Genomic DNA, 20994 nt, shown 5'->3' on the forward strand with positions numbered 1-20994 from the left:
ACATTATCTGCTGGATGTTTGTTGCGTTTTAATATAAATGTAATGGTATTCAGTAAACATTTTCTGGTTTACAAAAAGAACTGACCTTTATAATTTCAGTTGAAACCTAGAATTCTTAATAATGGCTGATTTTATCTATGATAAATATGAGCTCTATTTAAATTTTCTTTTCAGTTTCTTGCATGCAGTGATTTGTATGGGTTTATATCATGAATGGTGTTTTAGGAATGACTGTCTTTTGTGCTGATATTTGCTTTTCATATGTTTGGTTTTTAGGCTGGGTGATGGGTCTAACAACTGAGCCAGTTCAGAGAGAGGCAGGGACTTCTGATGATCTGAAGCTGAACCAGGAGATGCAGAATAAAGTCATAAATATCAGGTCTGAAGTACTAGTGTAGTGTTCAAACGTGCTGTTCTTTGTTGCTAGAAGGTTCACTACTTCAATTACTGGGACCTATCCACTTGACCCTTGCACATTTTAAAAAGCAATCTAAACTCTTATTTGCAAACACTACAACATAGAGACACCATCTCCTTCCTGCAGCCTTAACAGTGACCCTTCTGTTAACAATACTGCTGAACTGTCAGCCTTCTGATTGAGCAGGCAGTTTTGAGAGACCGGATACCAGCCTCATGTGGACATGAGATCTGGTGGTAGCTTCTTAATTGACTCCTGGCAAGATCCTATCTGGGATTCTGTCCACCTGTAGGCTCAGGACCTGCTTTCAACCATGACAGTGGGACCTCAGACTTTCTTACAATATTCTGGCCATCAAATCTGTTTCTTCCTGTACAGATGCTGCCTGACTTGCTGAGTATTTCCAGTATTTCCATGGGATGTGGAGGTTGTTGGTTGGACTAGCATTCATTGCCCATCCCTAGTTGCACTTGAAAAGGTGGCGGTCATCTACTTTCTTGAACCACCGTAGTCCATTTGGTGTAGGTACACCCACAATGCTGTTAGTTCCAGGATTTTGAGCCAGTAACACTGAAGGAAGGGTGATATACTTCCAACTCTGAATGGTGAGTGTCCTGAGGGGAACTACTATTTGGGGCTTTCAAGTTGTAGACCAGCATTGTGTCATACTGCTGAATCCTAGATAATGTAATAGTGGTCTTTCAAGATTGAAATTGAACTTGAATTTGAGAAACTAGGCAAGTTATTGTAAAACTGCATTATAGAACCTCGGTTATCCTTTCTTTTTAGAACAATCAATGTGGCGTTGCTGATATCTGCCACCTCCCATGAAGCACAAGTAAACATATACAAATCGTTGGCTCTTCAACCGATTCTATCTATGCTTTGTGTATTTCCATGTCTTTGTTTCAATTAAGTGGAAGAGAATCATAAAGGTGTACAGCATGAAACAGACCCTTCAGTTCAACGATGTTCCCAAACTAAATTTGTCCCACCTGCCTGCACTTGGCCCATATCCCTTCAAATCTTTCCTGTTCGTGAATAGATAAGTAGACCAATTGGATGTGGACAAAATTTCAGCAGTGGTCAGCTTCAGTCAATGTGATGCGGAGGTAAGATGTAAGTACAAGTTATTGCAAAGTTATTTTCATTCTAATAAAAGTCAATAAATTCAAACACTTAAGGTTTGTTTTCTTATTCAGATATTGGATTCTTATTACCTGCCAATGTCTTCTAAATGTTGTAACTGTACCTGCATCCATCACTTTGTCTGGCAGTTCATTCAACACACAAACCACTCTCTGTGTAAAAACAAAAAATTTCCCCAATGTCCTTTTTAAATCTTTATCCCCTCACCTTAAAAATATGCCCCTTTTACGATAATACAGATTAAATTTTGTCGACCTCATCTTGAAATAATAGCCCAGTTTTACTGTATGAAATGTTCCAGTAGGATATCTGACCTCTTTTAGTAATATACCCTTGAGTTGATTTATTAGTTCTTCAGAAGTCTTTTATAGCTTTTAGGAAAGATGAAAAATACGATTTTTATCAATGATCTCTTACCCAATTCTTTGAAATCTTGAATACAACTGACCGTGCAGAACATGTTTCTCCATTAGGGTAGAGTTGGAGCAGTTACAGATGAAGGTACTTCAAGAGCGTGAGAAATACCAGCAGTCAGCGCAATCGAGTGCTGCAGTTTCAGCGGTGCCTGTCTTTAGTGTGAATGATAAGTTTACTCTGAATCGTGATGATGCGAGCTATAGTCTCACCATAGAAGTGCAGACAGCTATCGACAATGTACTACTACAGGTAAAAGAAACTGTGATTGTTTAGGACAGTCACATGCTATAGATAGAAATCTGAGATATTTTACATTATTTACGCAGTCCCTTATACCATTGTTCCATGGTGCATACCCAATGGCAATGGCTCAGCCATTGTCAATAGGTCTGGTTTGAGTTTAAGCAAAAGCTTGGGAAATATTTTTTTCTTTGGTGCATTCTTTGTGGGAAAGCTTCAACCAATCAACAATTATACAGTTTTGGTATTCTTGCAGTTCTGTCCCAAAAAGTTCAAGATAAAAAATTTCAGCTTCTTTTTCAGCAGTAAAATTGGTTTTGATGTTTGGGCAATAAGCCTGATAATTTTGTTCGACTTGCTTATTTCTGTGCACAGAGTGATGTCCCAATAGATCTATTGGATGTGGACAAAAATTCAGCAGTGGTCAGCTTCAGTGGATGTGATGCAGAGGTAAGACATAAGTACAAGTTATTGCAAAGTTACTTCATTCTAAAAAAAGTTAATAAATTCAAACACTTAAGGTTTGCTTTCTTATTTGCTTTGAATGCAGATATTGGATTCTTATTACCTGCCACATATTTCACTGTGAAAACTGGGACTTTGGTTTATCCAAGTGATAACTTTTACATACTGATCATGAATCCAAATTCTGATCCAGCTTTGAATTTAGCTGAATGCATAGCATTATGGTGGCAAGTAATGTTTATCGTAATTTGTTGACTGATCAGATTCAGCATTCAAAAAAGATGTTGCTACTGCAGAGGATATTGTTTATCTCTGTTGAGTGACATTTTGGACTGAAGTTTCATTGTCTGTTAGAACAATTGCTGGTATCGCATTCCCGATTTTAGAAAATTAGCCCATTTACTTGGAGGTTTGTTCTCTGTGAGTTGAGTACATGTTGGAGTCAGGATGCGGGTTCCCAAGGCTGGTTTGAGGTGGCAGATGTTCAGGCTAGCAGCTTGGAAGTCCTGCCTCCGTTATTGGGATATCAGCCTAGATCTAAACATAGTTGTTAGGCCCTCCAGCCCTTAACACTCACCCACCTCTATCTATTTCAATTTCCCATGCCCCTCACCCTATTTGGTATAGAATTTATCAGTTATTTGGTAACAGTGCCAAGTTTAAAAAAATGAACATTTCAATCAGATTTTAAAAACACACTCTTAGAAAAACAGGCATTGAGAAAACACTTCAAAGAGAGGGAAGTGTGTTAAAAGCTCATCAAACTGTCAGGTAAACAAAGCCAGCTGTCCTCTTTGCAGCCATGCAAACGTTTTGCTTAGTTTCGGAGTTTTTGTGTTCAACCAGGCATTCATCATGAGACCACCCGGCAGAATAGGTGTTGGTCCAGCTGCTAATCTGCTTTGTTGACAGAGTTGTGAGATGTAATCTGATTATGAATGCTTGTTGGAGCTCCTGGATTCACTAATAGATTCAATAGAAACAAAAGGTAAAAACGGATGCATCTAAGTCCAAAGGGTAAAGGAGCAATCCATTCTGTTGGTTGTTGGGAAGTTTACAATAAAATTAAGTTTAACAATAATGAAAAAACCTAAGGAATATACAAAGGTTATTAAGTAAGTAAAAGGGAGATTGGAAGGATAGAAAAAAGACTAGTACATAATAGAAGAGGAAATAGTAAGAGCTTTTAAAGGCATGTAATAGAATAGCTCGAGTGGGCAGAACTGCTCTCAGTTTAAGGTGGAAGTCTGATTATGGAATACAAAGTTATGACGACAACACTGGCACCCAATATATATGAGGAAACAGCAAATTACTTTAAATAATCCTGGCAACATTTCTGGGTTTCTGGATCACAATCCGGACGAGGCTGCTATCTGTTCCCTACTTTGGCCAAGTGACAAATGAATATACTTAAATTATTCAGTGCAGCTGTCTCATGATCTTTTGTTGGATACCAGATGAAGAAATGTCAAGTCTTGTTCCCTCATTCCTGCTGCCACTTACATCGCTGTCTTAATTGCTGGTTTAAAAAAAGAATCAATCCGGTGTATTCAGTTCCTAGGTTAGCTTTTAACACTACTGCCACTGTTCTTGAATGAAGGGACCTAAACTTTCAGACCTGTTAACTAAATATTTTGCAATGGTTTTCACAAATAAAGTGGGAAGTGTGAATGTAAGTTTTTTCCACAGGAGGAAATGGAACAATAAATATTTCTAACTAGACCAACCAAATCAAAATTATAAGACGTAAAATGAAGAAGTTCCTGGATCCTGACAGCATACATTTGGGCAGGAAAACACTAGAGTCTAGTCACAATTTCACTATCTTGCTTAACTACATATATATTACGCTGTTAGATTGGCAAATAGTGAGACTTCTTCAAGAGGAAAATGAAGAGTATAATGTTTAACTTTAGTTTTTCAACAGTTGGAGGAAAAACTCCTTAAATCCATAATCTTAAAAACTTGCTGTGTAAACTGAAGAAAGGGAGTTTGGCAAACAGGCTTCAGAATAACAGGAAAAAGGGATGTATAACACAAATGCAATTTAGCATGCATCGGTATGGTATTGTTTATTTATGATGAAAAGACATAGAAATTCCTTATAAGTGCAAATATCAGATAAAATCATAGAATGCCAGAGCAACAATGTTTTGTATACATTTAGAACTACACAGTTAAAGTGCTTGGCTTATTATTTCCTTGGAGTTACTCACCTGCTTCTCTGCCATATACTTGTTGAATGAGTAGTGGAAGCCCCACTTCCATTGAACCTCTGGCAAAGTTGCAGCAGGAGCTGTTCTGCGGAATTTCTAGAGCTGTGTGATTTTTAGACACCCCATAATAGAAAGGATATTAAAAACTAGTGATCTCTAAACTTCAGGATTATTCTAGACATGGGAACGTATAGTTATGAAGATACAACTTCAGATTTGGGTAGTATTTCTTTAAAAGCTTCTTTAAAAGGTCCCTACATGTCACTGGACAAAGACTATTTATTCTAGATGATGCATAAGTAACAAGGGCCGTTGGTTACCTGTGAGTGAGAATAAAGGTTAGCAGACATTTCTTTTCATGGGCGGTTGTTGAGATTGGAGTTGCTGCAATAGAAGGTCTTGAGGCAGAAAGGATGGTATCTTTTCAGTTGAAAAATGACAAATATTTGAAGCATCGTTAGCTTACTGGTCTCTGATTAAAGATTGGGTAAGTAGGAATAGTTTAGACGCATCCAGAAAAAATGAATCAAATAGCTTCCGTTTATGTATGTCTGTGTATGTATAATATATATAATTTATTATTTTTTTTATCAACAGAATGGCAACTTTCTTCTGGCAACTTATCGATGCCAAGCAAATACCACCAGGTTGGAACTAAAGGTACTACAAATGGGTAAATCCAGTTCTTGCTGACAGAACTACTGTGTGTTTCTTGCGTTTTGTTTCTGTTCCTACTTCCAGCATCTATAATGCAATGCTCAGGAAACACAGCAATTTTTCCTGCCACTTGAATTTATTTTGCTAATCCTTTTGATTCACACCTTTCTATAAGACATGACCCTTACATATCATGCAGCATTTTTCATCTTATTGAAGTATTTCTAAATAATTTCCAAATTATTGATTCATTGCTGGCTTCTGTTAAAGTCCATGCAATAATTCCTTTTACTTGTTGAGTTAATTGAGGTCATTCAGAGCTCTGTAATCTGACTCCAGCAGGCCCCTTTTCCTACTCATACCTGTGCTTACTGACCTACATTGGCTCCAGGTCAAGTCACATAATTTTAAAACACATTATTATCAAATCTCCTCTAGCCCTCAACCCTCTGAGATACCTGTGCAGTTCTAATTCTGACCGCTTTAATTGCTCCACCATTGGCGACAGTGCCTTCACTCGCCTAGCCCTCAAGCTCTGGAATATCATTGGCATATCTCCTCACCTGTTTGCAATGCTTTTGACTTTAAGAGACTCCTTCAAATCTATCTCTCACCAGGCTTGTAATATACCCTTTGTAGACATGCTGGCCGAGCTGGTGAGTTTGGTTGCAAACATTTTGTCACCTTGCTAAATAACATCATCAGTGCACCTCCAGTGAAGTGTTGGTATTCTGTCCTGCTTGCTATTTATATGCCTCAGTTTGTTGGGGTGTTTGGTACCAGTTCTGGTTCTCTTTCTCAGTGGTTTGTACACAGGGTTTAATTCAATGTTTGCTGCTGGAGTTCTTGCCAGAATACTAGGCCTCCAGGAATTCCCTGGTGTGCCTCTGTTTGGCTTGTGCGATTATGGATGTGTTGTCCCAGTCGAATTCATATCCTTCATTTTTCATGTGTAGGGAGACAAGTGAGAATTGGTTGTGTTTCTTGGTGCCCTGCTCCCCCGCCACCGACAAAAACATTCTCATCTTTAGGCTTTAAAATTTGGGGTTCTCCAATTTTGAAATTGAATTTCCTACTTATCAACATCACAGAAGAGGAAACATCCCAGCATCCACTCTCTCAAATCCCTTGGGATATTCTAAATGTTTCAGTAAAATTACCTCTTATTCCTCTGAACTGCAACCACTGTAAGCCCTCTTGCGTAAGCCCTCTCTGACTGAAGGACCGTTTCTAATGTAGCTATAACCTTCCTTAATTAAGGATACCAAAACTGCACACCGTTCTCCAGGTGCAATTTCAGAGCGACCCTGTACAGCTGTGACAACAGTTCCCCAATTTTATTCTCATTTTCCCCTTGCAATAAATGGCAACATTCTACTTGCATTTCTGATTATTTGATGTGTCTGATTACTGTTGTTCTGTGATTCATACTCCAAGACAGTCAGGTCTCTCTATGCTGTAGAGTTCTGTCGTGTTTCTCAATTCAAATAATACCCTTATTTTTTCCTTTCTGCCAAAGTGGATAAGTGAACAGTTTCCCATATTATCCTCCTTCTGCCAACTTATTTTTCACTCACCTGGCTGATTTAAATCCCTTTGCAGACTCTGTGCCCTCTTCACAATTTACTTTCCTACTTTGTGTCATTAGGATGTTGGGAGCTTTGTTGAGAAGGCAATGGCCTAGTGGTATTATCACTGGACTGTTAATCCAGAGACCCAGATAACCTTCTGGGAACCCAGGTTCAAATCCCACCACGGTAGATGGTAGAATTTGAATCCAACATATATCTGGAATTAAGAGTCTAATGCTGACTGTGAATCCATTGTCGATTGTTGGAAAAACCAATCTGGTTCACTAATGCCTTTGAGGGAGGGAAACTGGCCTAGACTTGTTTCCAGACTCACAGCAATGTGGTTGACTCTCAACTGTCCACTGGGCAGTGAGAGATAGGTAGCTAGCTAGCGATGCCCTCATCCTGTGAATACATTTAAAAAATGTTTTAGGCCTCCAATACTTGTAAAGGGGTATTCATGGAATTTGAGTGTCACTGGCAAGGCGAGCACAGAAATTCTATCTCTAATTGTCTTTTGTGAAGGAGCTTGAAGAAAATTTGAAACTTAAAAAGTAGGTACAAAATTGTAAATAATCTAAATTACAATACGTCTTCAAACTCCTACATGTTTTGGCAACATGTCCCAGATCACTTGATCCCACACAATGACTTAAAAGCAAGCATAACATGTGATTCTGAGCTAATTTCTTGAGGTTGATTCCCAATGCAATTAAAGCCCCAAAAATGCACTTAAGGCCTAAGCATGCTTTTTGATATCAAAAATGTAGATTTGTGTTATTGAGTCAAATTATACACTATTCTATGATTAAATAATTAAGCCAGGAGAGAGAAATCTGTTAATTGGTCAAACAACAATGATCGATAAATCATGTTTAAAAATAATTGCGTGTGATATAGTACAAATTTATATCCCTAAGGGGCATGAGCTCTTATATCAAAAAAAGTAAAGGACAGTTGAAGAGGTGGGTTGAAACATCAACTTTAAAATGAAGTGCAAATCATAGCATGGGTCCTGATAAATGGAAAAGATGCAAGAAACAGCGATCAAGACAAAAAAAATTATGATGGTGGTAAAAACTACAGAAGTGAAATATGAAAAGAGACTTGCAAGGATGCTTGAATCACACAAACAACTTGACAACTTGAAAAAAGTGCATAGGAGTAATATGGGTCCATTGAAATCAAGGAAATGATGAAAATTTTGACTTTTTTCCATCAGTACTTACAGTTGAGGCAGTACTTTTCAGACAAGCTACGGAAACTAAAATGAAATTGAGAACAGGAATTCACCAATAACAATAATGAGGGAAATCATGGCACAAATAATGACCAATCCCCTTGATTGAATTTCTATTTCCAAATTTTAAAATTTTAGGGGAGAACCACATTGCTGTGGACAGAAATATAATGCTGTAAATTCTCTAAATTTGGGACCACTCCTTTAATGTTGGAAAATTACATACACCATTCTGCAATATAACAAGAACAAGAGGAGAAAACAAGCAACATTTTGCCCAGTTAGTCTAATTTGTATAATTGGGAAATTTTATTAGATTCTAGTCACAATAGAGGTTGACTGACGATCTTGAAAAATTTTCACCTGATCAGAAATAGTTTTTTGATTATACTTTATTGCGCTTTTGATGCAGTAACTCAAGTAGTGGGTAAGAGAATGACTTTAGATGTTATTTACATGGCTGTCCAAAAGACATTTAATAAAGCCCCTTCTAAGAGCCTGTTAGCTACAGATGAAGCTGGTGGGAGAGGCAATGGCCTAGTGGTATTATCGCTGCACTATTAATCCAGAGACCCAGAACATTCTGGGGACCCAGGTTTGAATCCTGCCAGGGCAGATAGTGGAAATTGAATTCAATAAAATATCTGGAATTAGGAATCTAATGATGACCATGAATCCATTGGTTGATTGTCGGAAAAACCCATCCAGTTCATTAATATCTTTGAGGGAAGGAAACTGCCATCCTTACCTGGTCTGGCCTACATGTGACTCCAGACCCACAGCAATGTGGTTGACTCTGAACTGCCCTCTGGGCAACTAGGAATGGGCAATAAATGCTGCCTGGCAGCGATGCCCTCATCCTGTGAATGAATGAATGAATAAAAGAAAAAAATGAAAAAAAATTGAAAGCATTGTCCCATAAAATTACAGGTGATCTATGGCAATTGAGTTTCATTAAAGACAGTTATAAAGTCATCCACTAAAAAAGATGGACAAATATTTTTCTAGAAGTAATGAAGATCACAAGGGACTTGGGGAGTTGTTAATAGTTCATTAAAATGTCCTGAATAAATACAGAAAGTTCTCAAAAGTTTATTTGAATACTGGCCTTTATATGGAGAAATCAAGAGTACAAGGGATAGAAGTGGATCAAAAACAAAGTTGCCGGAAAAGCCCAACAGGTATGGCAGCATCAGTGAAAGAAAAAACAAAGTTAACATTTTGGGTTGTTAGAAGCTTGGAACTCTGTTCCACAGATCTAAATTTATGCTGGATCCATTACTTAACAGATCTCAGATTTAAAATTAACAAAGTTATTAAGGAGTATGGATAAAAACATCTATGAAGCTAGGTCACAAGTCAATTGAGATCTAATTTAATCCATTCAGTGTCTCTTCCAATGTTTCTATCTACACTCCTTTTCTAACTAGTCACAACTAGCTTATGGCAGTGAGACTGTCTAGGTTGGATCTGTATCTTGCTGTACATCCACTGTTCGTTTGCCGATATTCAGATTTTAATTTTTACATTTATGCTATTTTTGTGTACATATTTAGTTCCAGATGAGATATTAACTATTTTGATCTCATGGACATAAATGATCCAATGATACTTTTCAAAGAAGAGCAGATGTCATTTCACTGTTCTAGCAAATTATTTGTCTCAGCTGCATTATAATGACATCATTTGGTCATTATGAAATTGCTGTTTCTGCAAATTGACTTCTGCTTAAATAACATCTCAAAAGTACATCATTGGTTATAAAGCACTTTAAGATGTCCTGAAGTGGTGAAAGTTACGTTATAACTTCCAGTCTCCTTGCACGAACCTCAATCTCCTTTAATGAGGTCTTAAAATGGAATTGAGAAGCTCTAAATGGATGGCAATCTTTCTTAAGGTTCAGATTTTGATTAAGTAAAAGGAAATGAGAAAATATATTTTCATACTAGAATATTTATTTTTCCAGAAGTACCACTGTATTAATTTAAGGTGAGACACTTGGAAACACATTTATACTGAAAGTTACACAATTATATTTTGTTTCTTCTCCACATTCTTAAAAATTATTCAAGACTTTAGCATCAATTTGTAGTTGCAGTGAGGTTCACCATGCAGTAGTAGTTTTAACTTTGATTTTAAAGGCTATAGATCATTGTGTACCTTTCTGGAGGGTTAATTTTATGTTCTTTCTATAGATTCGTTCCATAGAAGGACAACATGGAACACTACAAGCCTATATTACCCCACGTCTCCAGCCTAAGACCTGCCAGGTCCATCAGTATCGGATTAAACCACTGTCACTTCATCAGAGGACACATGCTATTGATCACAGCAGGTTGGTTAATGAAAGCAAAATGCCATAGATGCTGGTAATCTGAAATAAAATCAATAAATGTTAGAGAAAGTCACCAGGTCTAGCAGCGTCTGTGGAGAGAAAAGAAGTTAACGTTTCATCCAAAATGATTCTTCATCGGAACCCAAGTGGTCAGTAGAAATGGCTTAGGTGTGAACAACATTTCCGCTTTTATGGTAGATAAGTCACCTCTGAATCAGCATCATATTAGCATGGATTCTCATTGTAGGTTTTTGAAATAATAGTTGAAATTGTGTTTCTATTGTACTTTGAAGTACAGTATTTTAATGTAGCAGACCAGCAGTATATCTCAACAAGGATATATTGGCCTTTGTAGGTTGCATAGACTTGGGTTGCACTCCCCTAAGTCTCAAAGATTGAGGGTGATCAATTTGGTATTATTCTAATCTTAAACTATTCAGAGATGATGTCAAGAAGCACTTCTTCACACATGTTAGTGTAAATCTGTATCACTTGGAAACACATTTCTACTGAACGTTACACAATTATATTTTGTTTTTTAAAGGCTCACCCCACCTCCAAAAGCTCTCAAGGCTAAATGAATTGGAAATTTCAAAAGATAAAATGTAATAGATTTTTGTTCAGCAAGGATATCTAGAAGCAAGGTGGATAGATGGAGTGAGGATGTAGATAAGCCATGATATTATAATGATTTACTCTGTCATCAGATATGATGTCACTGACCAGGCCAGCATTTGTTGCCAATTTCTAATTCCCCTTTAACTGAATGGTTTGGGAAGGTGATTTCAGAGGGAGTTAAAAGCCAAGCCACTTGGCTGTAAATCTAGAGTCATTGTAAACCAGACTGAGTAAGGATGGTAGCTTTCCTTCCTGAAAGTACATTATTAATCCAGATAGATTTTTAGAACATCATGATAGTTTCATAGCAACATTACTGAGATTAGCTTTATACTCCAGATTTATTAATTTAGTTTAAATTCCACCCCTTTCTGTGATTTGAACTAGTGTCCCCAGAGCATTTAGAGACATAGTCACCGAGACCTACATCACAGAAAAGGCCATTTGTCCCATCGTGTCCATGCTGGTTAAAAAGATAATCACTTAATGGTTCTAATCCCATTTTCCAAAATTTGGCCCTTAACCTCGTATGCCTTGGCACTGCAAATGTGCCTCTAAATTCTTTCTAAATGTTATTAGTGTTTCTGCCTCTACCACTCTTACAATGATTCCAGATTCCCACTACCCTCCCATCTTCTCTAAACCTCTGCCCCTTACCTTAAATCTACGCCCCCATCATTGATCCTTCTATCAAAAGGAAAAGATTGTTTCTGTCTACCCTATCTATGCCCCTTATAATTTTATACATCTCAATCATGTTCCCCCTCATTCCTTCTGCCCTAAAGAATACAATTCCAATCTGTTCAATATCTCTTCATAACTGAAACTCTCCAGCCCAAGTAACATCCTGGGAATTCTCCTCTACACTTTGTCCAGTGCAATCACATTCCTTGTATAATAAGAATTCCAGAACTGCACGTAATACTGTGGGTTAACCAATGTTTTGTTCTGTTCCAGCATAACCTCCTGCTCTCAAACTGTATGTCTCAGCTCATAAAGGCAAAAATGGCAAGTATCCCATGTGCCACCTGAAACACTGTTTTGAGGGACTGATATATAAGCACAACAAGTTACCCCTGAACCACTGTGCTTCCCAGGGCTCTACTGTTCATACCCTTGCCTTAGTTGTCCTGCCCAAGTGTATTGCTTCATATTTATCTGGAATGTATTCCATTTGCCACCAGTCAGCCCATCGGACCTGCGTACATATATCCTTGTAGTCTAAGGCCATCCTCCTCACTATTTATCACCCCACCAATTATTGTATTATCTGCAAACTTACTGATCAACCATCAAATATTCAAGTCAAAATCATTTACATAAATCATAAACAGCAAGGACCCCAATACTTCCTATTGGAAAAACACCACTCAACCATCAATGTCTGCTTTCTGCTACCCATGCTATCAGTCTCCCATGCCAGACTTTATCAAAATCTTTGCTGAAGTGCAAGTAAGATACATCAAAAGCATCATCCTCGTATACATACCTGGTCACCCCTTTGAAAAATTTAATCAAGTTGGTCAAACATGAGCAAAGTTGACAAGGGGTTATGATCTAAAATTGTTAAACTCATGAATTATTGAACTAGTGCCCAGTTGAAGTGCTGAATTAAAGGTGAGCTACTAGTCCTTGAGCTTTTTATTGAGCTTTATTAAAACACTTAAATGCTAAGAACAGGATAGGAGCAAAGCAGAGAACTGAAATGACAAATGTGACAAAACCTGAGGTTGTTTTTTGTTGACTAAATGTAGGTGTTCCACAAAGTAGTCTCACAGTCTGAATTTGGCATCCCTAACATTGTGGAGATTACAGAATGAGCAGAGAGTAGTCTGCTGAATTGTAGGCAGTACAAGTCAATCACTGCTCACCTGAAAGGATTATTTGGTATCTTGGATAGTGAGAAGTTATAACAGCTATCGTATTGCTTATATGGAAAGGTACAGTATAAAAAGGAGGTGATGTTTGGAGGTGACTCAAGTGGATCACAGTATTGCAGAGGGAATGGAATGTTAAAATGGGAGTGCAGGGGAAGCTGCATTTCATAGTAATATCATGTAGTGAGCAAAAATGGCAGAGTCTGGACCAATGAATACAGAGGCTGATGAAATTGAAGGTGGGGAGAAGGAGAGCCTATAATCATCTGGGAGGGAGAGGATATGGTGAGGGCAGACACACAGGAGATGGATTGAATCCAGTGAAGGACCATGTCACCATGGGATTAAGGAAGACACATTGAAGCAGAAAAGGAAGACACACTGATAGGAAACTTTGAGTGTCTATAACACGTAATGGATAAACTGGGAGAATAATACAACATGCTGCTGTCTGATCTGAGCTGAAGCTTTGGTATGAATGTGGCAGTTTGTCTTGGTAGCATTGGGTTTGGATGTTGAAAATTTGGGATAGAGACAAGTTTATGCAATGATTGATGAATATCGCGATTAATTAAGGACTACATCTGCTGTAACTGAAATGGCTGGCAATCTCTAACTAGAGCAAGAGGGAGTCAATTAACATTTCAAGTTCATGAGTACTTTGTTAAATGTTCACAGTTATTACCTCACATTTTAAAAGAACATTCGTGAATTGAACGTTTGCCCTCTCTTCCAAAAGAAAAGAGAAACTGGTCAGAAACGTGGAGAGGTAATGTTATTGTAACACTCCATGGTAGTTATTTTTGCTTTTTTTTTCTCTGTTTTCTGTAACTCAGGCCTGTGAATACACTGATACTCACAGGACAGTTCAGCTTTGCAGAAATTCATTCCTGGGTTGTTTTCTGTTTGCCTGAAGTACCAGATAAAGTTCCAGTGGGTGATAACGTCACATTTCACTTTCAGAACACATTCCTGGACACACAGTTGGAATGCACCTACAAGTAAGGGAAATGACACACTGGCTGGATATCATTTCTGTTTTATTTGTAATCTAAATGTTGAATGTTTTACGAATTCTAAATGAGCTTCCTTTTATTTTTCATTATGGTTTATTTAACTCTTAAAATGCAGCTTGGTCAGAAATGCATTGTCTATTATGTAACCTAACTGTTCAGCATATTATAATAATGAAAAGAATCTGCACGAAATAAGCTGTTTGCTTAAAGGTTAGAATTAGAATAAAAGCAAGTTGTTTAGAAGTCTCATACTCAGGGCTTCATTGTGCTCCTAAGTTATGCCTGTGCACATTAATATGCATTCTAGATCAGTGCAAATGTGGCAGTATCACTTCACTTATCTCATAGAAACAAATCATATGGCAAGTAACCTTTGCAATGTTACTAGATATTCTACATGAAATTAAAACTTTGAAATTCCCTCTTCTGCTTTTACCTTTTAAGACGTTCCTTAAAATCAGCCCTTTCAGAGCTTTTGTTCGGCAGTCCTAATGTCACTGTCTTTCGCTCAATGTTAAAATGTATCTGGTTATATTCTTGTGCAGAGCTTCAGACATGAAATTCTAAGAAAAGAATCAAACACTTCCACAATGCTTTCATTACCCTAGCTCCTTGGATCCCTCACCATTTAAATTCAGGTCCTCAGATGGGCATGTTCCAGAAGGGGTTGGAGGCCAGATTGTGTCCACATGCCAGTTGGTGGTAAACAAATTCAGGCTTCTGATCCTGCCGACACGATCATTTAAAATCTGCCCAGTGAATGGGAACAATATCAAAATATAACAAAGTACTTGAATAATTTGCATTCTTTTTCGACATCAACATTATTTTCATATATCTGATCTGTTTAAAAACTTCTGTTATCTTAGTCAAGGAGTAGCTGTCGAAGAAATGGTCTATATGTTGTATTTATTAACTTGTTGCAGTGTTAATCTTTTTTGTTTCCAATGAAATTGCTTTTGAGGATTTCTTAACTATTTGCACATGCTCTTAGAAAAGGTGAAGGAACTTTTAAATCGGACAACATCTCGACCATTTCCATCCTGAAAGACATATTGACAAAAGAAGCTACAAAAAGAAAAATCAATCTCAACATCTCATATGGTGAGAACCAATCCAAAATTTGTGTCCTTTTAAGATCCTAGAATTCCACTGTTTTATGATCTATTATTCCTCAGAGGTGTCTTTTTTTTTAAAGATGTTAATGAGGAATCCATAAACTACACATTAAAATTGATCCATCCTAAATTGGAACATCAGTTGCTTTTGGCCAAGAAAGTCCAGTTAATCGATGCTTTGAAGGTAAGTTGTAAAGATGATGTGATAGACAGGTTGAGAAAATCAATTCATGAGTGTATTGCTGCATACTTTGCTGCTACCGTCTTAGGCTTCAGTTCCTTTCCAATAGCTCCTCCAAGTATACCTATCAGTAATCTTCAAAGGGCCTGTTTCATAAAAAAACACACAAAAGCTACAACACTGGAGGAATTCATTCATCTCACCATGCCTATGCCAGCTCTTTGAAAGAACTATATAATTGTACTCAATTTGAGATTCGATGGAGATGAATATGGTTTAGAGACTGAGTGTTGGACTTGAGGGGTGACTGAGTGTAGTTTGGAGGTGTGGAAGACATACGGGCAGAAGAGAAGGAAACTCGGGATCAGAACATTAGAGCATCAGCAGGTGGGGAGAGAGACTACTGAGCTGAGATATACTGAGTTGCTTTTCCTGCAAGAGCATCAAAACAAACAACATCATCAAGGCTGTACTTAGGGAGAAGCAGCCAATGAAGCAGTGAATGAAACCTGAGAACTTATTCTGGTTAAATATTGAAGGATTGTTTGCACTGATGGGTGAATGAAGAACAGAGAACAATGGTTCTCACAAGCACCAACACATGGAGAAAAGAGATGAAGAACCAAGTATGGGCTGGCAGTGGACATCGTAACACTGTGGATTTGGGAGAGCAATTCTGCTTTACCTAAGCTTCGAGAATGGGAAAACAAAATGCTTTCCCTGCCATCTGCTGAGTCTCTTTAGAGTCCTTTTAAGGACAAATATTTTGTTATTGCAGGATTGGAAAAGCTAGTTAAAACATATTGCAGATAGTTTTTCATGAATTTTACAGAAGGGTCCTAAAATATGAACAGTATCTAAAATATTGGTGCCCGGAACCTAACTCTCACGGTATTCCACTCTCACATCACTCCTGTGCAAACAGACCTGCATTAATCCTCAAGTACAAAATGATCTACCATGTTTAAACTGATTTATGACCTTCACACTCCTCATCTCTGTAAAGACCTTCAGAAACTCTGCATTCCTCCAACTCTGATCTCTTGTCCATCTTGAACTCACTTCACCCCACCATTGATAATCATGCTCATCTAGATATAAGGTGTGTCGTGCTTATACCTACCTGATGCTACAATGTTGCTAATGATATTACAATGTTCCTAATATTTGCTGCAACTCGACCTACATCACCACCTTAAATACCCACCTTAAAATTTATCTTGGTTGACCTCTTATATCTTTTCAGTTGGCATGTTTTCCTATATTGCAAATGTAGTGTCAATGCATGTTATTAACAGCAATAATAGAATTTAGAGGCTCTCTTTGATTAAGTGTAATGGTCTGAGAGATCAGGTAATTCATCTCTTTGCAGGAGCTGCAACTCTATGAAGGGAATGTGGATTTCCTAATACCTGAATACCGTTGCATTTTAGAGGAAGCTGATAATTTGCTGGAAGAATATAAGAAACAACCTGCTCACTTGGAAAGATTATATGGCAAGTACTGTAACTAGAAAGAGGGGAAAGTATGAATGTTTGAAAACCTGGAATAATGCTAATAGAGGTCTGTTTCAAGTACGTAGCACACAGAACATCCTTGGACCTGTTTTGATACCTTCAGTTTTTCATCTTCCTCTAATAACACTAATACTTTTTAAGCTTCTGTATGGCTGGCTATTAATAGTTGTTGAACTCTTCTACAATGGGATTGTATGTTCCAACTCAAACTTTCTCAGGAGTACCGGAGAAGTTTAAAACTCCTAAAACATAAATCTGTCGCAAAATTTTATTTTTTCGTTCCAAAATGTAGCTGCATATCTTTGGCACCTCTAAATATTTAATCAACAGCACAACAACAATTTATATAACTTTTTTTTCATAGAATTTTACTGTACAGGAGGTGGGCATTCGACTTATCATGTCTGTACTGGCTCCCAAAAGAGCCACCCTGATAGTCCCGTTCTCCAGCCCTATCCCCATACATATCTAAATTCACCACTTTCAAACATACATCCAGCTCTTTTTTTCTGATAACCTACTATGCAGGCTGCCTCTAATATTCTCTCAGGCAATGCAATTCAAATCCTAACAACTTTCTGTGTAAAAAGGTTTCTCACTTCTAGCTCTCTGTTGCTGACAATCGTGAAATTGTGACCCCAGTTACTGATATACCAACTATTATGAATTGAATATTCTCCTTTACCCTATGAAATTGTTCAGAACTTTGAATACCTCCAGAAGGTCACTTAATCTTCTCTGCTCCAAGGAGAATAAGCTCAATTTCTCTAATCTTTCCTTGTATCTAAATTCACTCATTCCTTGTATCATAATAAATCTCCTTTGCACTCTCTCCAGGGCTTTAACATCCATCCTTAAATAAGGTGCCCAGAACTGAAAACAGAACTCCAAATATGGCCTGACCAATGATTTGTAGAGGTGTAGCATTACCTCCTTGTTTTTGTACATTGTGCCTCTATTTATGAACCTGAGGTTTCTCTAAGACTTCTTAACAACTGTTCCACCTTGCCTGGCCACTTTCGAAGAATCTGGCAGCATCTGTGGAGGAGGAAACAGAGTTAACGTTTTGGGTCCAGTGACCCTTGCTCAGAATTGATGATGGCTGGGAAAACGTCAGTTTATACGCAGAAAATAGGGAAGTGGGTGGGGTAGGGAGTAAACAATAGGATAGAATCCAAAAAGAGAGAAAGACAGTTGGACAGACAAAGGAGTTGCTATCGATCAGGTCGGGAGGGTGAACAGTTGTTAATGGGGACTGTTAGTGACTAACAACGGAGCGTGTGTAGTGGCAGGTTATGTGGAAACAAGGCCTGGTGTGTGGGGTGGGGGGCTGGGACATGGGAGCGTTTAGGCCCTAAAACTATTGAACTCAATATTGAGTATGGAGGGCTGTAGTGTCCCCAAGCAGAAAATGAGGTGTATTCCTTCAGCTTGCGCTGGGATTCACTGGAACACTGTACCAAGCCGGAAACAGAGATGTTGGCCAGGGAGCAAGGTGGTGCATTGAAGTGGCAGGCAACAGGTAGTTCAGGGTATCTTTTGCGAGCAGAACATAGATGTTCTGTGAAACAGTCGCAAAGTCTATGCTTTGTTTCCCCAATGTAGAGGAGATCACATTGTGAGCATTAACTTACGTTTCTCTGTGTCTACTTAACCTTATCCTGCATTATGGCATCCATCAGTTTTCCTGCTATTGACGTGAAACAGACAGGTCTGTAGTTTCCTGGGTTATCTTTAGCCCCTTTCTTAAACAAGTTTCACGTTTGCAATCCTCCAGTCCCCTGGGACCAATCCTGCATTCAGAGAAGCCTGGAAAATTTCTGTTATCAGTTCCGCAATTGCTCCCTTACCCCTCTCAGCAATTTAGGATGCATTCTATCCAGACCTGGCGACTTCTCTACCTGGAGTACTGCCAACCTTTTTTAACCTCTTCTTTGTCTATCACTATACTGCTCCATTGCTCAACATCCACATTTTTAACTCTGCCGTTGTTCCTATTTTCTAATGGTGCAACATACTCATTTAATACTTCTGCCGTACCATTTGCTTCAGTGAGCAACTTAGCCTGCCTGTGCCTTATGGGCCCCACTCTATCCTTCACAAATCTTTTATTATTAATATAGTTTGACATTTACTGTTTGTTTTAGCACAGCCTGTCATTGTTACCTCATGCCTCCTGTTAGTCTTTCTTATTCCAGCCTTGGCCTCTCTCTGCATTTGAGATACTCTTCCTAATTGGTATTGCTAGGATTATTCCAGAATGTATCATATCCCTCTTTTTTTAAAAATTTCTCATCAATACTATATTAATACAGTCAAGCGTCCTTTGATTTTTTTCCCACAGGGATAGTTATCAGGGCAGGTATTTGACATGTGAGTCACAAAAGGAGATATTAGGATAGATGAGCATCAACATGAACAGAGTGAGGTAGTAAGGAGTATCTGAAAGGAAGATAGAGAGGCAGAGGAAGAGAGTTCCCAGACCATAACAATTAGAGGTATTGTCCAAATGATAGAGTGCACAAAATAAGATGCACAGCAGTAGGAATTTGAACAGGGCAGAAAACTCAAAGACTTTGTCGGGCTGAAAGAAGCACAGATAATATGAAGGGTAAACCCACAGTCACTATCATATAGGATGTCATTTGTGACTTTGTTGAGAACTGTTCCTGCATATAGTTAGGTAGAAACCCAATTGAAATGATTTATACATGCTGTGGCAAAAATCTCAAAAATGGATTTTGAGGGGTGACTTCATGTTCACGGACTTGATAAATCATTACTAAGTGTTTTGAAAATTGAGCTCAAACTCTAGCGTTTGTGCATTTTCCACATATAACCACGTCTACACTTCAAAACTAATCTGTTGGTAATAAAGTGATTTTGGATATTTTGAGGACATGAGAAGCATAACATAAGTACAACTATTTTTTTGCCAACCTGAGGATTCAGAAGCCAATTGCAATGTCTCACAACCCACTGAAATCAATTTAGTAGAGACTATGTGGCCTTTCTGATATAAAAACATCACTACCATGCCAAGTAACTTATTTATGCTATGATCCATCAGACTTTGATGGACACGTTAAATTCTCTGTCTTCCATCTGAAAATAAAACAGAAACATATTTGAAATAAAATCAAAATATATTGAATTATTGAAGGACACATATTTAAAGTAGTTGGTGAACAAACCAAAGAGGAAATGAAGAAGAATGTTTAAGATTTTGAATGCACTGTCTGATGGTGATGATTACAGATTCAACAATAATGTTCAAAAAGAATTTGAATATAAGGCTGTGTTTGCAGCCACTGCAGCTGTGAGCTCATGTAGCTAGAGTGCACATGATGTCACTGCAAGTTGCTGCCTGGACCAGAGAAGAATGAAATTGAACTCAGTGTTATGCAGAAAGCACCGTTTAAACCTTAACTTGTCTCTTGAATGTATATCTTTGCTTACTGGAATGTTGAGATCTTGAATGGGACAGTAAGAGTGAATGTGTCTTAGGGGATGGCAAATATCCAACAGATATTTCGGCGTACAATATTAACTGCACTGCATGTGGGCCTTTGGAGAGACTGGGTGCTGATTTCTGTTCCAGGTGCATATCAACAATGTCAGTGGCACTGACTTCCTGTTCCAGTGCAGTGATGTGGCATATAATGATTGGGCAAATCTGTGGAAAGAATCAGTTATACTTAAATTGACACACTTCCCTCCTTTTGGAAAATGGTGTGGAGTGTTTGAAGGTTTTTGGGCTACATGACATCCTGTTGAACTGTGCTATGAGTCCTCCATCTGTGGCCAACTAATCCTGGAGTTGAACTTAAAATCTGAACCTCTTGGCACTGATGCTGAAGCGCTGCCAATTGAGCCACAAGACTTCCAAAAGAATGGACGAATGGGACTAATTGAATGAAACCATAGAATGCTTTCAGTGCACAGAGACCATTTGA

At 38.1% G+C, this 20994-nt stretch overlaps 1 protein-coding gene across 4 annotated transcripts in view; it reads left to right on the top strand.

Moving 5' to 3' along the window:
• The window catches only part of bbs7 (Bardet-Biedl syndrome 7), a 48751-nt gene that overhangs the window by 24969 nt on the left and 2788 nt on the right, over positions 1 to 20994 (top strand). For all 4 annotated transcript variants that reach the window (XM_048534537.2, XM_048534526.2, XM_048534506.2 and 1 more), the window contains 9 exons: positions 277 to 379; positions 2041 to 2233; positions 2600 to 2674; positions 5506 to 5568; positions 10572 to 10711; positions 14043 to 14207; positions 15217 to 15326; positions 15421 to 15524; positions 16894 to 17017. In XM_048534537.2, the coding sequence (XP_048390494.1) occupies positions 277 to 379; positions 2041 to 2233; positions 2600 to 2674; positions 5506 to 5568; positions 10572 to 10711; positions 14043 to 14207; positions 15217 to 15326; positions 15421 to 15524; positions 16894 to 17017 (1077 nt within the window). The remainder of the gene's footprint in view (positions 1 to 276; positions 380 to 2040; positions 2234 to 2599; positions 2675 to 5505; positions 5569 to 10571; positions 10712 to 14042; positions 14208 to 15216; positions 15327 to 15420; positions 15525 to 16893; positions 17018 to 20994) is intronic.

Source organism: Stegostoma tigrinum, chromosome 1 (assembly GCF_030684315.1).
Source record: "Stegostoma tigrinum isolate sSteTig4 chromosome 1, sSteTig4.hap1, whole genome shotgun sequence".
NCBI classification, from domain to species: Eukaryota; Metazoa; Chordata; class Chondrichthyes; order Orectolobiformes; family Stegostomatidae; genus Stegostoma; species Stegostoma tigrinum.